Here is a 16,373-nt window from a genome sequence, read left to right on the forward strand (position 1 = left end):
TTGCAAAAGGGTACATTTTATCCTTTTAAAAGGGTTAAAACTATCCGTTTGATTCACCTCATTGGCGTTACCCTTTCAAAAGGGTAACTTTCTTTACAACAGGTACCACTAGCGCCGCCCTAGTTTCTAAATTCGGTACTTAAATCTGTTTGACGTTTTGGATCGTGCTCGTGCGTGGTGCGTGTTTTTTAAAGTTTTTTTTTAGTTTACCGGTGTTGTTCCAGATTTTGGCCAATTTTGTCCATCTACCACCATTCCGTCGTAGAAGACTGTGACATCCGCACACAGGGGGTATCGAAAATCGCTTGCAATCAAGTTTGTTTTGGTCGGTTTTGTTTTTGTCATTTTGGTTACAGGCGTTCTTATTGCAGAAATATGCCGGTTTCCCGGATGGCTGAATGTGCAACATCCGGCCGGATAGCACACAAGGTGCGTCATCTAACCATTATGATTGACCACATGTCCCAGCCGGCGGAAAATGTCAGCGCGAAGGTGCGCCGGTTGGACGGACCTGTTCGAAATTCTCTTCGAATTGGATGAAGTCCTAGTCGACGTTCATCCCGCGGCGAGCCGATTACGTCGTGATCGCGAGTGCACGAGTGAACAGCGCAATACTCAAAGCATGTGATTTACTAAGTATTACTTTTTATTTTGAACTGTAAATATTAATTTAAAACAATAAAAAAACTTTTTCCTGATAAATTCTAATGTTTAAAGAAATTATGAAAAATTAAAATAGATGGCAGCACTGTTTCAACAAAACAAAATTGACTCATAGATGTCGCTAGTGAGCGCGCCGCTCCATGACCAGTATCCTTTTAAAGGGTACTGGGCCAGTACCCTTTTGAAGGGTTTCGCCCTCGTACCCTTTCAAAAGGGTGACGACGGGTAAACTTGAAAAAAGGATAGAAAGTACCCTTTTAAGGGTTATTCTGATTTTGAGTGTACAATATTAACACTTAAAAAAATAATAAGTTCGCTACTAGGTTCGCTATATCTTAACATTAACACACTAACCGATCAAGAAAAATTTCAAATGGGCAGCAGCGGTAGCGAAAGCAAACCAGAGAGGGTGAAGAAAAGTCCCAAGAAAACGTTCCCTCTCTTTTGTTCTGCCGTTCGTAAAGCTGTTTCTTGACCTCCTTTCTTTTGAAGAGCATATCCGGCCCTAAGACTGAAATCATTAACATACAAAAATCTTTCGCAAAAACCAGAAATTAAAAAAAACTGCCTCTAAATCCATCAATTCAAAATATACAAACGTCCCTTCAAAAAGACTACTTCTATTTAGTAATAATAAAACATCAATTTTTTTACAACTATAATAATTAAATGCTTGCTTTCACCCAACTTGCAAATTTAATGTACCTAATCGTGTACTCAACATCCATCACAGAAACTTGCAGTTACTTTTCAACACGAAAGAGAAGTGAGAAATAGTAGTTTATGCAACAAGTTGCAAAAAGAGGATTTTTTCAGCACGAGTCGTACATTTATCCAACGAGATTCACCGAGTTGGATAAATACGAAGAGTGCTGAAAAAATCAAGTTTTGCAACGAGTTCCATACAATTTTTTTTGCAATTCCAAAACATACACTGAGTGAAATTTTATGTAAAATTTTCATGTATTTTGTGAATAAATCGTTTAAGTCAAAAAAAATGTTGAAAAGTGTTACTTTTCGAAACAAGTGTTGAAAAGTTCAACTTTTCAGCACCCATTTGAGTACTTAAAAGTAGAACTTTTCAGCATTTATTTTGAAAAGTGTTGCTATTCGATTCTGTTATTTTTGGTACAGAAAAGTAGGCTATTTCATCGTTCAAGAATGACAGGAAAAGTAAGTTGTTTCACGACGGAATTGCAAAAAGTAACTTTTATTGCAGAAAAGTACGGAAACGCTCTGTTGCCGATTTCGTGTTGCAGAATTCTGCAGTATGGGAATAGACCTTTTGTTTGCGTAATATGTACATTAAAATTGTTTAAGTTGTCTTCAGCGTGCAAAAAGTTGCACTCATGAAATCAGTTCAGTTTTTTCGCTGAGTGTACGTTTCAAACTTCAGAAAAGCCCGCGCAAAATCGCCAAAATCACTCGCAAGTCGACGCGAATCGGACCGTTTTTTTCCTTCACACGCGTGTTCCGCGAAAAAAAAAACCCCGTCGAAATCTCTGCCGAACCATGGAACGCTTCGCTTACCCGCAGATTCGTGCCAATTTCTGCCAGCCGGACCTTCCGTCGGAACTGCTGGCGCACATTTTTCGTTACCTGTCCGGGAACGCGCTGTGCCAAGTGCGGCTCGTTTGTCTGCACTGGCGGTTTGTCGTGAGCGCCTACCGGGCCTTGGCGGACCGACTCGCGCTCCGGCTGATACGAGACGATGCCAAGGACAGCCACTGGATGGGCCAGAACTTCCAGCCCCCACCGCTGGTTCCTGTTTCGTCGTTTGCGTTCGTCAACTGGGGCATCGAGGGCGTCGACTGGTGGTGGCCGGATTTCGGCCGGAAGTTGACGGTGCTTTCGATGGCGTGGTGCACCGTTCGGTTCGAGGTGTTCGTGGCGATGCTGCGGGCGACGCCGAATTTGAAGTGTTTGGAACTGGACGTTGTGTTGTTCGAGGGGAGCTGGCCCGTGGCGCAGGACTTCCGGCTGGAGCACATGGAGCAGCTTTGGTTAAAACGAGTGTACTGTGAAGTGTTTAACGTTGACGACGTTGTCGAGGTGCTGACGGTGATGTGCCCTCGGGTGAAGGACTTTGCGATGCGGGTGCCGGCCGGGTTAGAGGTTCTTCAAAAAGTTATGCGACGATTTGAAACTACGCTGGAAAAGTTTCAGGTGAAGGTGAAGCGGGACGAGGACGATCCAATGGGCTACCTCGTTGCGGAACGCCCTGCGGAGAATTTGGTGGCGGACATGTGCGAGCTTAAGGGACTGCACTTGAAGCGGGTCTCGTTGGACGCGTCCGAGCCGTTCGACGAAGAGGACTGGACGCGGCTGATCCAGGCTCAGCCCGGTATCGAGGAGTTGGTATTGTTCGTGGATCTTTCGTGGGTTGGTTGAAGGAATTAGCGATGAAAGAGAAACTGGATGACAATTTCCTTTTTACAGGTTTTGGGACGGATTGCCGAGCTCGCGCCAAAGCTCCGAGTGTTGGTGCTCCATCCAACGTGTATTATGAACTTGCACTGTCTCAACTGTTTCCAGCAGCTCGAGTTTCTGGAGGTACACGGGTACAACTTGGGCAGCAGTCCGATCCGCGATGGTTTGTTTCACCCGCGGCTCAAGAAGCTGCACTTGCGGTCCGTTCATCTCGAACGCTTCATCAGTATCTGCAGCAATGTACGCTCCTCGAGCACATCCAGCTCGAAGACTGTCGCTTTGGGAATCGGGTCATCGCCTCAACGACGTTCCCCAACCTGCGAACACTCGCCCTGAACAATTGCAACGTCGATCAACAGGTCCTGCTGTTCCTCTTCAACGGCTGCCCACGGCTTGAGCAGGTGCGCCTGTCCCGCATGGCCCACGTCGACAACCAGGTTGTACATGTGCTCTGCCGACGGGCCACCGAGCTCCGCAAGCTGGAGCTGAAAAAGGTTGGAGTGACGGACAACGGCTGCATGTACATCATCCGGTACGCAACTTCCCTCGAGGAGCTGCGGCTGCTCGAGACAACGTGCTCGCTGCACGTGCTTGGGATCTTGCAGGAGACGCGCAACTTGCGGGTTTGGTTTTCGGTCCCGAAGGCGCCAGTCTACGACGAAGGCGACCCGATGCTAACTATTTGAAGTCACATTTTAATCTTACCTTTTTGACCTTTTCTTTTTCTTGAATTCGTGAAAACAGTTTCTTATGATATTTTTAACCGTTTAACTGACAACGCAATATTTCTTATCCCGTATTTCTCATGTTGGTGTGCGTCTTTTAAACCCACATTTCATTTGCATCGTTTAATGCAAAGTTTTGCCCATTCCCATTATCAAAACATGGCACAGGAAAAGTGGCTCATTTATTCGCAAAAATGTAACACGCAATAAACTAAGATTGAAATTTGAATTGAACCATTTTGGTTTTTTTTTATACATTTACTGACTCCCCGCATAGTCATGAACTATATAACTACTTTATGACAAATAGTTACTCAACTATTTATCAAATGGTCTCTACTATTCATTAAATTGTAACCCAACTATATATGTACGATATATCAAACCATTAATTCCATTCCCAAAATAGTTTTGGTCGATTTTACTATATGAGAAATTAGTTGTTAGGCAGAAAACTATATGAGGTTTTCATACATATGTAAATATTTTTATAAACTTGGATTTTACGTCAAATAGTCATTGCCCAAAAAATTGACTATTCCCTATATAGTTTCTGAAAAACTACTTAACCGACACTACTTTGCCGACACTTTGAAAAAGACCGCAAAAATGAACCCTACAATTGTTGTGATAACTACTTCGGATATAATCAAATTTGATTTTTAAGTTCTATCGATAGTTGGTGAATGTTTACCGCCATTATATGTGATGTTATTTACGTTGCTGCCGAACTGCTGCCGCCTTATCCGATTGATCTATATCTGTTGATGGTTTTTCAGTGGTTTTGGTGACATGTTGTGTTAGAAGGAGCAAGCTCGGGGCAAGTATTTTCGATAAGTCCAAGTAGTCCAAACAATTGACTCATTTTATAGTGAACAGTAATAGTCCACCATGTAGTACACATATTTTTGGTGTATGGTAAGAACAGCATGCCTACTTTTTCTGGAATAGTGAAAGTCAATTTCATGAGCCCTCGTAACATTTTTCTTCTTTTGGGGAGTTTTCTGATAATCTGAGGAGAAGTGGGGTGTTGAAGGTTCTCTATCATCCAGAGGAATCGACTGTGATTAATTTACTTGATAAAAGTTGAAATTTTGTACCAATCGTTTAACATATAGTTGGATTATATAACAAACTGTAATTGTACTCCATACTGTTGAAATATTGTTTGAACTATTTGGACTTATAGAAATTTTTAATTCAAAATAGTATGGTGTATAGTAATTTTACTTCATGTAAGTTGACAAATTATTTGGATTATACAAACTTATCGAAAAAAATGTGGCCGCCATCAATTGTGTTCCACTATAGCATTTATAGTAGGTTTTTAGTTCTTACAGGTTCTGACTATAAAAATCTAAAATCTGTGGAATTTTGCTATATTGTTCTCAATAAAGTTGATAAATTGTTTGAACTATTTGGACTTGTACATTTTTTCGTTGAGTCACGTTGTCTAAACAATCTGAACTGTTTAGTGTAAGGTTATTGTACCCCAAATAGTTCAAAAATAGTTAGAATCATTAGATTTACTTCAATAAAAACGTCATCATTTGACGATCAGTTTCGTTATGGTTTTGTATAGTGCCGTAACTATATGATAATGGTTAAGTATGTGGTAACTACATCTCTTTTAGTAGTAATATAGTTTGGACTATTCCCCCGATGGTTTTTGATTATGCGGGTCCAGTCATGATTTAAATTAAACCCCCTTTTCCCAGCTGTTTCTTGACTCCTTTTCTTTTGATGAGCAAATCCTTACTGGGTCATTTACATTGTTATACTTGAATTCGTACATCGTCAGTCAACGATTTGTTCACAGCGGTACCATTCGTCAGACGTGTTCTCGCGCCTTTTTGAATAGTTAGAAAATAATAAATATTTGTAAGTAGGTATTTTAAAAAACAATAACATGTTTTTAAATCAACAAATTTTGAACCGCCATCAGCCGAAAATGCAGTCCTCGCCGCCGCCGGACCACCTGCAATCCTTCAACAAAAAGTGGGCCTCCGTGCTGCACAAAATCTACCCGGAGTTTACGGCGCACCACGTGGCCGCCCACGTCCAGCTGGAGCCGACGCCGGCAACGGCCGCCGACCTCAGCGTGGTGATCCTGCAGATGTACGCCGCCATGGTGGAGCACTTTTGCCGCTCGGGTGGAAGCGGCGCCAAGGACAGCTCACGGGCGGACCACATCTGCGAGCAGGGCAGCCGCATGTTGGACGAGGCCAGCGGGGGGTCAGAGCTGGTGAACGTGGCGGAAGTTTTCAACCGGTCGCTGGCGTACGCCGAGATCGGCGGTAGGGCCATGTTCAGGGGGTACGAGCTGCGCTCGGTGCTCTGCTACAACTTGGAGCAGTTCGGATTGTGTCTGAGAAACATTGAGAACGCCTTGCAGGACGGTGAGGGCGGGAACTTGAACAAGATTTTGATGTTGAAGAACTTTTGTCTGGGGCACGGCGAGGGACAGCAGCAAGCTGATGGGGGAAGAGAGGTTGAGGCCACGCTGAGTCATGCGGCGAACCCGATCATTCCGAACGTTGTAGCGGGGATTGAACTTGAGGTTAGCGATGTCTACGGAAGGCACCTCGTGGCTAGGCAGTACTTTGACTTTGGGGACACTTTACTGATCGACGATCCGTACGTTGTGGTGGCCGATCTTGGCCAACAGTACCGCCAATGCCACCACTGTCTCAAATTTTGTACGCTGAAACTAGTTCCGTGTCCTGACTGTGTTGAAGTCATGTTCTGTTCGCCGGAATGTGCCAAACTCGCCCAACAGAGATACCATCGCTTCGAGTGTCCCATCCTGCGAGGCCTCTACACCCTGGATAAGATTGGCCGCATGGCCATCCTCGTGGCGAGAATCGTTTTCACCGCAGTCACTGGGTTCAACGACGACCTGGACGCCCTTCGCGAACACATCAACCGCATCGACAAAGGTGTTCATCCGTTCATGCTCAACTGGACAACAATCACCCCTGCGCAACGTTACGCCGCGGTCTACGGACTGGCCTCGAACAAAGGAATTCGAGACTCGGAAACCAACAACAGCTTCGCGATCGTGGCCATTTTCGCGTCCGAATTCATGCTGTTCAAATCACCCGCCATGGCGTCCCTTGCCAACAACCGGCCCAGGCAGGACCTGATCCGGGAGCTGGTATACCACCATGCGCTCACAGTTGGAACTAGCATGCGGATCTCGAACCGGGACCGCAGTCTCGGGGCGTACCCGCTGGCCGGTATGATCAACCATGGCTGCTGCGCCAATGTGATGCGGGTGGGACTGCCCGGGGGCAGAGTTGCCATCGTAGCGACGCGGCAGATTGCGCCCGGCGAGCAGATTTTCGAGGATTACACGTAAGAATTTCGAGAAAGAGTCTTGTAGCCCACTGAAAAAAGTATGTCAAAAGATGTTTCACTCTAAAGTGAGTAGAATCTCATCAAAGTGTAAAAAATGTTTTTCCACATTCTTTTTTCAGTGGGTCTACAAATCCAACAAAAGCTCAACGCTGCTTTTTGATGGTGAGAGATTTGACAGCTCCCATACTAAATGTCTCGATCTTCATACTTTTTGTTAATTTTCTTTTAAAATAAAATACTTAACATATGAAACCTATATATTTTTAGTGCACAAAATTCTTGCTGAATCGAAAAGTGTACTTACCTCGATTGCAATTTTCTGAACAGTTTTTTTTAATAACATTCTAGACACATTTTGTACACCCAATCAATCAATACTTTTGTCATAAATAATCATTTTATTGCTTAATAATTGAGTTGATTGAGTTTTCCTGAGCTCCCATATTCAAATACACGGAAGCTGTCATTTCTAACACTATGGCCACCTAGCGGCCATTTCTAAGTGGATACGTCTATACAGTGCTAACATTTTACTCCTACCAGCACCAACCTCACCGACGCCGCCACGCAGTCGGAACGGCACCACTACCTCCGCTGGGCGTACCAAATTGACTGTCAATGTCCGGGCAGTTTCCGCCCCGTGGACGAGCTTACGCAGGCGTGGGAGGATGGCATCGCTCGTGCACTGGCCGAGCTTACCGAGGGCGAGCTGAAGCAGTGCGACCGGGACGATTTGGCCGTACTGATGGAGCGATTCCCCACCTGGATGGGGTTGTTGGAGCCGCGGTTCGCCGAAGGGGCGAAAGTTCGCGACCGGTTTGTCCAGATGGCGCGCCAGCTGTACGAGCTGGCGTTCAATGGGCGGCCGGAAGAGGAGCGGTACGGCAGGGCGGGAACGATTTGACGAGGGTGTCAAGGTGAAGTTTTCTGTTAAAAAGTTTTATTTTTTATTCTGAAATCTGAATAAAGTATTTCTTCTTCTGAGTGTGTCACCCTGTGCGCGTGCCGCAGTTATTAAATTCCATATTTTCCATCATCGCGTTGACATTTCTCAGCCGATTGCGTGACCCCTCGGCTTGACCTGACAGTTTGCGCTCTTGGACTGCTGCAAGTGTCACTTCTCCATTTTCAGAGGCTCGTGATATTTTCAACGGGAGTGAATCCTCTTTTTCCGACGTACTTTCGATCCGATCTCCAGGAGAAAACCCGCTTCAAAATGTCCGCCCGGGTGAGTGTTTTTGGGTGTGGCTTAAAATAAATGGTCTAAAATTAAACAAGCGATCGAAAATAAACGCAATCTTTTCGCCTCTCCCTTAACCTTAAATTACGTAATTTTCATTGCTCCAATCGATTGATTCTTTGCAGAACGTCGCCCGCCTGATGCTGCAGAACTCGCGCCAGTTCTCCCGGACGTCGGCCGCTTCGTCCGCCGAGGTCGCCGAGGGCTACAAGCAGCTCAAGCACATCCAGGCCAAGTTCCAGGTGAGCCGTGATCCGCGAAGCAAAATCGCCAAAAAATGTTAAAATCGTCTCTTTTCGTAGAAACCCGACGGCAAGCCGGTGTTCCTGAAGGGTGGCGCCTCCGACAGCATTCTGTTCGGTCTGACCGCCGTCCTGTGCGTGGTCGGAATCGCCGGTATGGGCAAGCTGATGTTCGAACTCAGCTATCCCCAGAAGAACGACGAGTAAGGATCGCGGGTATTGAAACAGTTACGAGCAGCAGCAGCAGAAGATGAAACAAACTAAAATAGTAGTCGACAAAATTGTCTCAAAAAACGAGCATTTATCTCGCTCGGCATTGGCGGTAAGAGAAAGGTACTTTTTTTCTGCTTTGATTGGAAGTATTTCGAAGAGTTAAGTCTATAAAGTTAAACCTGCAGTTGATTCCTCCCTGAACCGATTGTATTTATGATTCCGCATTTTCCAGCGGTGCAGCAAGCAGCACCGGAATAAATGTTTGAGTTTTGAACAATTTGTGACCTAAAATTGCGGCGTTAATTTTATTTAGAATATCACAGTTTTTCAAATCTTCGAAAAAGGGGCTTTTGGTATAATTTTCATGATTTATGAAGCTTCAAACTTGAGCGTTTGGTACGGTATGTCCACGCATCCATCGTCCACTTTTGATTCTGAGAAATGCGATCCGTTCACAGAGTCTTCTCTGCGATAAACACAACGCATTAGGGCTGGCCTCTTTAATTTTCCTTTGATAAAAAAAATGTTTCATTTCCGTAAATTTTTTATATTCATGATATATTAGTGGTTAAAAATAGAGATAAATTACACCCGTCAGCTTATTTCGTCCACGAAACCTTGGGAATATCAAAGTGTTCCGTGAGGCCGTCCAAATGCTGATTAAACTGCTCCACCCGTTGCTTGTGGGTCATCGATGCCTTTTCCATGATGCGTTTCTTTTGCTGTAAATAAAAATAACCAAAAAGTTGACAAAATTCCCTCCTCAAATCACAAAGCCAACCCACCATTTTCTCCTGCATCTTTTTGAACGACTCCTCCGCCTTCGTCAGAACCCGCCCGGTTGGCTTTACCTGCTGCTGCTGGCCACTTCCGCTCCCGCTCTGTTCCAGGCTCTTCTCGACCTTTTCCCGCAGCTTTTCCTTGTCCTTATCCTTGCTCTTTTTCTTCTTCTTCTTCTTGATCTCGGAGTCGCACTTGAGCTTCAGCTTGCCGCGGGCCGCGTGCTGGTACTCGTCCGACATGGTCCTTTTAGTCTAGGAGCACAGGTTCCCAATCGGATGTGGAAAAGTGTTTGGAAAATGATTATCAACAAAGAATTTTTCAACACAAACAACTCTAGTCGAAACTTGTCTAGATGAGTTGAACGTCACTTTTTGATGGAGGTGGCATTGGAATTAAAAGACATAAAAATGCGTAATGGGGTCCTAAAATTAAACTTAAATTTGTGATATTAATGTCAACAATGATAAAGCTTATTTTTTCTGAGTACAATGACCCTTTGTACAACCGCTAAGGATTTAAAATGGATTTAATCAATTTTAAAAAAATATCTTCGCGGCCCTTCTTGACATACACGCTTACCAAATAAAACCAAAAAAATGGTAATTATCATGATTTTTCGAGTTCAACTCGAATAACACTTTTTTTGGTAAAGTGGGTCGAACTGGCAAAATCATGATTTTCATGATTTGCCGAGTTCGAGCGTGGGGAAATATTTCACTGGATCAAATCTGTACGGATGTTGCCTATTTTCGGGCGCTTTCTGGTTTTCTTGAGGATTGGAATTGAAATAATTTTAATTATAAACTAAAATGAAATCAAAACGGTACAATTATTTATTAATGTATAAAATAGTACAACAATAAAAACAATAACCTTTTTTCCATTAAATGGTGCTTCGAGAAAATTTAGGTCGCTTCAAATGTCCCCGGCATCGCAGTAGATCGTGCAGTCAAGCCGAGAAGTCTCCCAGCAATCCTTCAAGTTCCTTCTCACGCAGGCGTCGGAGCGAGTGCCCTCGGCCAGTACTTCCTCGAGATGGTTCGAGCGTTCGATCAGCTCGCGATCCGTTACGATCTGGTTCACGATGACGGTGCGGCTCGTTCCGTAGAACGTGTCCAACTTGCTGCCGAACTGTGAGGGGTTGAAAATTTTAGGTTTTTTTTTGTAAAAGTATATGATGGCGGCTCACCCCAAAGCACGCTCCCGCCGGTCGCTTCAGATCGTTGCAGGTGAGCTGCGGCTGTCCTTCGAACGGGTGAACTGGCTTGTGCTCGATGCTGTCCACTCCGGGGAACGAATCGGCTATTTTGTTCACCGACTGCACCTAGGCGTGCGCTTCCCCGTTGATCGAATAAACGGTTACGTTGCCGTCAAAGCTGGAACCGGCGATGAGCGCCGGGTTGCGCGGACACCAGGCCACGTCAAAGTTCCACTGGTTGGTGGTCGCGAGCTCGGAGAGGATTTCCCCGTTTTGCTCTTCGGAGTTTTGGTTCCAGCAGTGGATTTTGTTGTCTTTGCCGCAGGAAGCGACCAGTTCGAAATCCTTCGGGCACCAGGTCAGACCGAGGACACCCCGCTGGTGGATGTGGAAGGTTTTGGTGGGGGCAGTCGCGTAGTGGAGATCCCACAGTTGAACGGAGATGACACAACACGAGCTGGAGATGGAGGCCAGGATATGCTGGACCCGTCGGTTCCACGTGAGACCCTGAACATCCTCAAACGGTTGCGCCTTCGTTCCTAAGCTCATCGGCGCCGCCGTGATGTTCAGATCCCAGATGAAGATTTCCGACTCCGACGCTCCCGAGCCATCAGCGCGTTCTCCCGGCCAACAGCTTCAAAGCACTGTAAACCTGGATGATGCCAGCTTCGCAACCACCGACGATGACCCCGTTCGGGTTCGTGGCCGTACCAAAATCCAGCGGACTCCACACGACCTTGTGGAACCGGTGCGCACTCGTCTGACTTCCCACCAGCTTCAGATCTCACCCTGGATGATCTTCGAGTTGAACTTGTTGCACGCGACGTTCTCCTCTGGCCACAGCGCTCCACGGTAAGACAATGCGTCGAGGCCGTCTTTTCCGTGATCGCGTCTAGCAGATGATCCGGATCGAGGATTCCCGTCAGTCGATAGCGTCCAGATGTTTTTTTCCGGGATTCCGGGAATGTCCGAGTTGGCCTAAAAAAACGAAGATTAATTACAGATAAGCTTAATCAAGAATAAGTTTTACCAGTTTGAGGGTGGTCGAGTCCAGAACGCGTACTTGGTAGGAACGAGGGATCCATCGCAAATGGTGATAAAAATAATACGAAAGGACGCCGTGTCGAAGAGCTTGTGGATGTTTTCTTACGGTGTTTATTTTTGTCCTGTTTGGCGCTGAGCAGTCGTTGCCGACGAATCCCGTGCACAGCTTGTTGGCCTTGGACAGTACTTCGTCGACCGGGTAAGCACATATTCCGGAAGTCCTTCTTCGCCTAACATCTGCAGCTCCTCTTGCTAACTTTGGCCGGAATTCCGTCCACCGGTGGACGAATTTCTCCTGCAAAACATTGCCCAGAAATCCGTCCACCGGTGGACCAGTTCCTCTTGCCAACTTTGGCAGGAATTCCGTCCACCGGTGGACGAATTTCTCCTGCAAAAAATTGCCCAGAAATCCGTTCACCGGTGGACCAGTTCCTCTTGCTAACTTTGGCCGGAATTCCGTCCTCCGGTGGACGGATTTCTCCTGCAAAACATTGCCCAGAAATCCATCCACCGGTGGACCAGTTCCTCTTGCCTTCTTTGGCAGGAATTCCGTCCACCGGTGGACGGATTTCTCTTACAAAACACTGTCAACAAATCCGTCTTCCAGGGGATGGATTCTTTGAATAAATCTGTAATCCGGAATCTAAACCAGTCATCCGGGGAACCGACTGAACTTGGCCACCTCTGCCGACGAAATAATCCACTTTCGAACGGAATTCACTTACCTGTTCCATTCCGCGATCTATCTCTACCAGCAAACTTAACAGAAATGTCAAAATGGAATGATGAAAGGTTTCAAAAAGTTTGCAAAAATTTCGCTAAGTCCAAAATCGCACTTTTGGGAGTTTGCATAACTGAACTCGTTTTTTGGCGATTTTTACCATTTTTCGAGTTCGCGAAATCACACTTTTTTGAGTTCGTTTAAGCGAACTGTCAAAAGTGCGATTTCTGAACTCCCAAAAGTGCGATTTTCAGTAACCGTGTAAATGGTCCTACTTGACAGCTCGTTCCAAGGGGACTTTAGTTGATTCATCGAAAAAATGTTGTCTTGTCAATTTATTGTGTTGCATTAAAATGGTTTTTGATCATCGGCTTTGTTTTGATCGTTCATTTAATTGCTTAAAATCAATGTTACAACATTGTTTGGCAAGTTTGTTGATAACACAATATCAAAGACACATTTGATAGCAACTTCCACCATGCCAATTAAAGGTTAGCCTGCAGATCGGAAGGAAAAGGGTCAAGAAACAGCTTTACGAATAGCAGAACAAAGGAGAGGGAGCGATTTCTTGAAAATCAGGTCGAACATAATAAAACATAAAACTATACACTGAAAACCCAACCATGGTAGTTGCTACCATATTGTAGGGTTAAATTGAGAACACGCACCGACGTATTTTTGCTAAAAACATTCCGTGCTTGAATCAACTGATTAACGCAGTCAGTTTTACTATGTCGAGAGCGGTATGGTAATTTCAACCCTCCAATATGGAAAGAATGATAATGAATTCGTAATTGCTACCATGCAATTTTGTGGGAGCATGATACATTCTACCATTTTTGCGTTTACTTTCACCAAAAAGCCACAGTTATTTTAATAAGCAGCATTTTTAGCAAATGTTCTTAAAATTACCATGGTCGGGCTTTCAGTGTAGCTCGAACTAGGAGAACAGCATCTAATTGGGTCCTAAAATGGAGCTTAGATTGCTGATATTATTGTTTTCAGCGATAAAGCTTATTTTTCTGAGTACTATGAACCTTTGTACGACCACATAGAGTTTAAAATGGATTTTTAAAATAATTTTGAAAAATTAACCTCGCGGTCCTTCTTGACAGAAAAGCTCCTACTTGACAGCACGGACGAACGGACATGACACCAGGAACAAATTTTCTTCAAATTTCTGAAGCAAAAAAGGTGCAGGTGGTTATGTTACACATGACCAGTATGACAAAGAACTTTGCAAGATGATTGTTGAAATTTTCGATTAGAATGTCCGGTCCAAATTCCCCCCTTATAATAACCGTCCTATCGAACTAAGCGGACGGAAATTGCAAGTGGAGCTGAAATAGAAATCGAAGTGAAATCAATTAACTTTCCTTCATCACTCGAAAGTTACCAAGATGCGGGAATGTTTTTGCAAGGCTGTTGCAAGCAATCGGCGGCAGTAAAGGAAATTTGAACAGCAGACATTAAAAACTATCCTTACAGGACTCTTAATGATTACGAGATAGTTATTTTAAATTTCCAGAAACAGATTTTCGCGGTGGCACAAAACAATGTGCATCGCAGTAATCTATTTATTACTTCCTGCCTAATAAGCAATATATTTTAACTGCTTAGTTTCAGATAATGGCCAAATGCAACTTTTTATGTCCAGTATCAAAAACCATAAAGTTTGATACCCATATTGCCCCAACTCTTACGGTCCGGCAAATGTCCCCCCATCGGAACATCCGCGCGGCCTCCGGCCACTCCGATTTGTAGCCACTACTGCCAAAATGTCAAATTTCATGTCCAGTAGCAAAAACTATAAAGTTTGATACCCATATTGCCCAAACTCTTACGGTCCGGCAAATGTCCCCTCATCGGAACATCCGTGGGGCCTCCGCACTATAGGGTATTTCCATATAAGCGAGCGGCCAAAAATATTTTTTTGCTTTTTTTGTGACTTTTTTGTGTTGTTTGTACTTAGTATAATGAAAACAAATGAATTTTGATATTTTTCCAAAAAAAAAGTTTAATTTTCGATTTTTTCATATATTTGAGGCCACATGCATTAAAGTGGTGAATTTTAATATTCTTGGTCTGTCTATTTGATGCCCGGAATGGCGGTTTATGCTATGTTAAAGTTTCTGATTTCCGTTCAATCTCCCTCCCCTTCTTCTTGAGTTAAAATCCACCTCTCTTTGAAGACTTCCCCCCCCCCCCCTCCCCCTCCAATTAAAATTTGATTTTTGCGGTGTTTTAGAATTCTAGACGGTTTATTTTATGGAACATTGTATGGATTCTCGTCCACGTTTTTTGTTGATCCACTTGCAAAATTCACGTTTTCCACGATAAATTCTTCTAAATCAAAATCACTATGTAACCGATTGTCGTTAGATTACTTAAAATATGCACTTCTTCTATGGGATTTTGTATTCCTCGTTTTGAAGCTACAGAACAACATGCGTAGTTTTTCATCTGTGGTTTTTCCCTGAGTTGATCATGTGATGGTTCTGCAATGCTATAATTCTTACAAATATACTCGAAAGCAGTTCTCACGTTTTCAGAATAGTGCTTCGTTATATCGTACAGGGACACTACGGTATTATTATCCATACTTTCAAAAGAACACAACAACGAACTGATATGAATATTCGACGAATCGTTTCTGTAAAATACTTAGAATAGGAATTTCTAATTTTATTAAACGTACCTAATTACCAACAAAGTCATGAATATCAAATCAATTTCAAAACATACATAGCAGGTACGTCATTTCTGCCTTCGCAGGTAAATAATGTGATTTTAACCAAGCGTATACGCGAAATCATTAATTTTCTTGCATGAATCAAAATGTTCAAAATGGCATAACACAAAAAGTACACATAAGTGCACTTTGAAATTTGGAGACAAGTTAGGACATGGTTCAAATTTTAAGCTGCAAAATTTTCAGATCGCACAAACGCACACAAAAAAAGTACTCCATTAACAAAGTTGAAAAAAACTAAATTTTGAATAAAAATCCATCTTTTTTGATTTTTATTATTTTTTTAGCCTGTAAAAGTGTGTTTTGTAAATTTTTATTGAAAAGTTGAATCAATTACCTTTCTGAATATATATAATGATGCAGGAAAAAATACATAAACAGCTACACAGTACAACTATGAAAAATAATCATTTTTTTGTCAAAAACATGTTTTTCTTACCATTTTCGCCTTTGAAGGTCTGCAATTCAGTGAATTTTGAACCTACAACTTTCAAACTCCGGATTTTTCTTAGTTAGAATGTTTATTTTCGAAAAAAAAATACCAAAAAAATAATTAGAGTATGTCGGTTTTTCGATTTATGGCCGCCTGAAACCCCATAGTGCTCCGGCCACTCCGGATTGTGGCCACTACTGCCGAAATGTCAAATTTCAAGTCCAGTATGAAAAACCATAAAGTTTGATACCCATATTGCCCCAACTCTTACGATCCGGCTAATGTCCCCCCATCGGAACATCCGCGGGGCCTCTGGCCACTCCGGATTGTGGCCACTACTGCCAAAATATCAAATTTCATGTCCAGTATCAAAAACCATAAAGTTTGATACCCATATTGCCCCAACTCTTACGGTCCGGCAAATTTCCCCCCATCGGAACATCCGCGGAGACTCCGGCCACTCCGGATTGTGGCCACTACTGCCGAAATATCAAATTTCATGTCCAGTATCAAAAACCATAAAGTTTGATGCCCATATTGCCCCAACTCTTACGGTCCGGCAAATGTCC

General features: G+C 43.7%; 5 protein-coding genes across 6 annotated transcripts; 3 read left to right on the forward strand and 2 right to left on the reverse strand.

Moving 5' to 3' along the window:
- The first annotated feature begins 2,065 nt into the window (after nt 1-2,065).
- LOC119765073 lies at nt 2,066-3,526 on the forward strand. The gene is made up of 2 exons (XM_038248189.1): nt 2,066-3,045; nt 3,103-3,526. The coding sequence occupies exons 1-2, from the start codon at nt 2,176-2,178 to the stop codon at nt 3,427-3,429; spliced, it is 1,197 nt and encodes a 398-aa protein (XP_038104117.1). The 5' UTR covers nt 2,066-2,175; the 3' UTR covers nt 3,430-3,526.
- Nucleotides 3,527-5,637: 2,111 nt separating this feature from the next.
- LOC6049185 lies at nt 5,638-8,175 on the forward strand. Of its 2 annotated transcripts, XM_038248081.1 has the most exons (3): nt 5,638-5,699; nt 5,764-7,175; nt 7,722-8,175. In XM_038248081.1, exons 2-3 carry the CDS (start codon nt 5,770-5,772, stop codon nt 8,080-8,082), a joined length of 1,767 nt encoding a protein of 588 aa, XP_038104009.1. In that variant the 5' UTR covers nt 5,638-5,699; nt 5,764-5,769; the 3' UTR covers nt 8,083-8,175. The 2 variants fall into 2 exon arrangements, with proteins under 2 accessions (XP_038104009.1, XP_001865989.2); XM_001865954.2 differs by lacking the exon at nt 5,638-5,699 and having other exon boundaries at nt 5,722-7,175.
- A 69-nt stretch (nt 8,176-8,244) lies between these two features.
- LOC6049186 (cytochrome c oxidase subunit 7A, mitochondrial) lies at nt 8,245-9,164 on the forward strand. Its single transcript, XM_001865955.2, has 3 exons — nt 8,245-8,406; nt 8,544-8,660; nt 8,721-9,164. The coding sequence occupies exons 1-3, from the start codon at nt 8,395-8,397 to the stop codon at nt 8,865-8,867; spliced, it is 276 nt and encodes a 91-aa protein (XP_001865990.1). The 5' UTR covers nt 8,245-8,394; the 3' UTR covers nt 8,868-9,164.
- A 235-nt stretch (nt 9,165-9,399) lies between these two features.
- LOC6049187 (protein FAM32A) lies at nt 9,400-10,000 on the reverse strand. The gene is made up of 2 exons (XM_001865956.2): nt 9,659-10,000; nt 9,400-9,595 (listed from the first exon to the last, which is right to left on the reverse strand). The coding sequence occupies exons 1-2, from the start codon at nt 9,893-9,895 to the stop codon at nt 9,473-9,475; spliced, it is 360 nt and encodes a 119-aa protein (XP_001865991.1). The 5' UTR covers nt 9,896-10,000; the 3' UTR covers nt 9,400-9,472.
- A 980-nt stretch (nt 10,001-10,980) lies between these two features.
- Nucleotides 10,981-12,714, reverse strand: LOC6049188 (protein transport protein Sec31A). The gene is made up of 3 exons (XM_038265495.1): nt 12,624-12,714; nt 11,643-11,832; nt 10,981-11,474 (listed from the first exon to the last, which is right to left on the reverse strand). The coding sequence occupies exons 1-3, from the start codon at nt 12,630-12,632 to the stop codon at nt 10,981-10,983; spliced, it is 693 nt and encodes a 230-aa protein (XP_038121423.1). The 5' UTR covers nt 12,633-12,714.
- Between the last annotated feature and the right edge of the window lie 3,659 nt (nt 12,715-16,373).

Source organism: Culex quinquefasciatus, chromosome 1 (genome assembly GCF_015732765.1).
Source record: "Culex quinquefasciatus strain JHB chromosome 1, VPISU_Cqui_1.0_pri_paternal, whole genome shotgun sequence".
Taxonomy (NCBI): domain Eukaryota; kingdom Metazoa; phylum Arthropoda; class Insecta; order Diptera; family Culicidae; genus Culex; species Culex quinquefasciatus.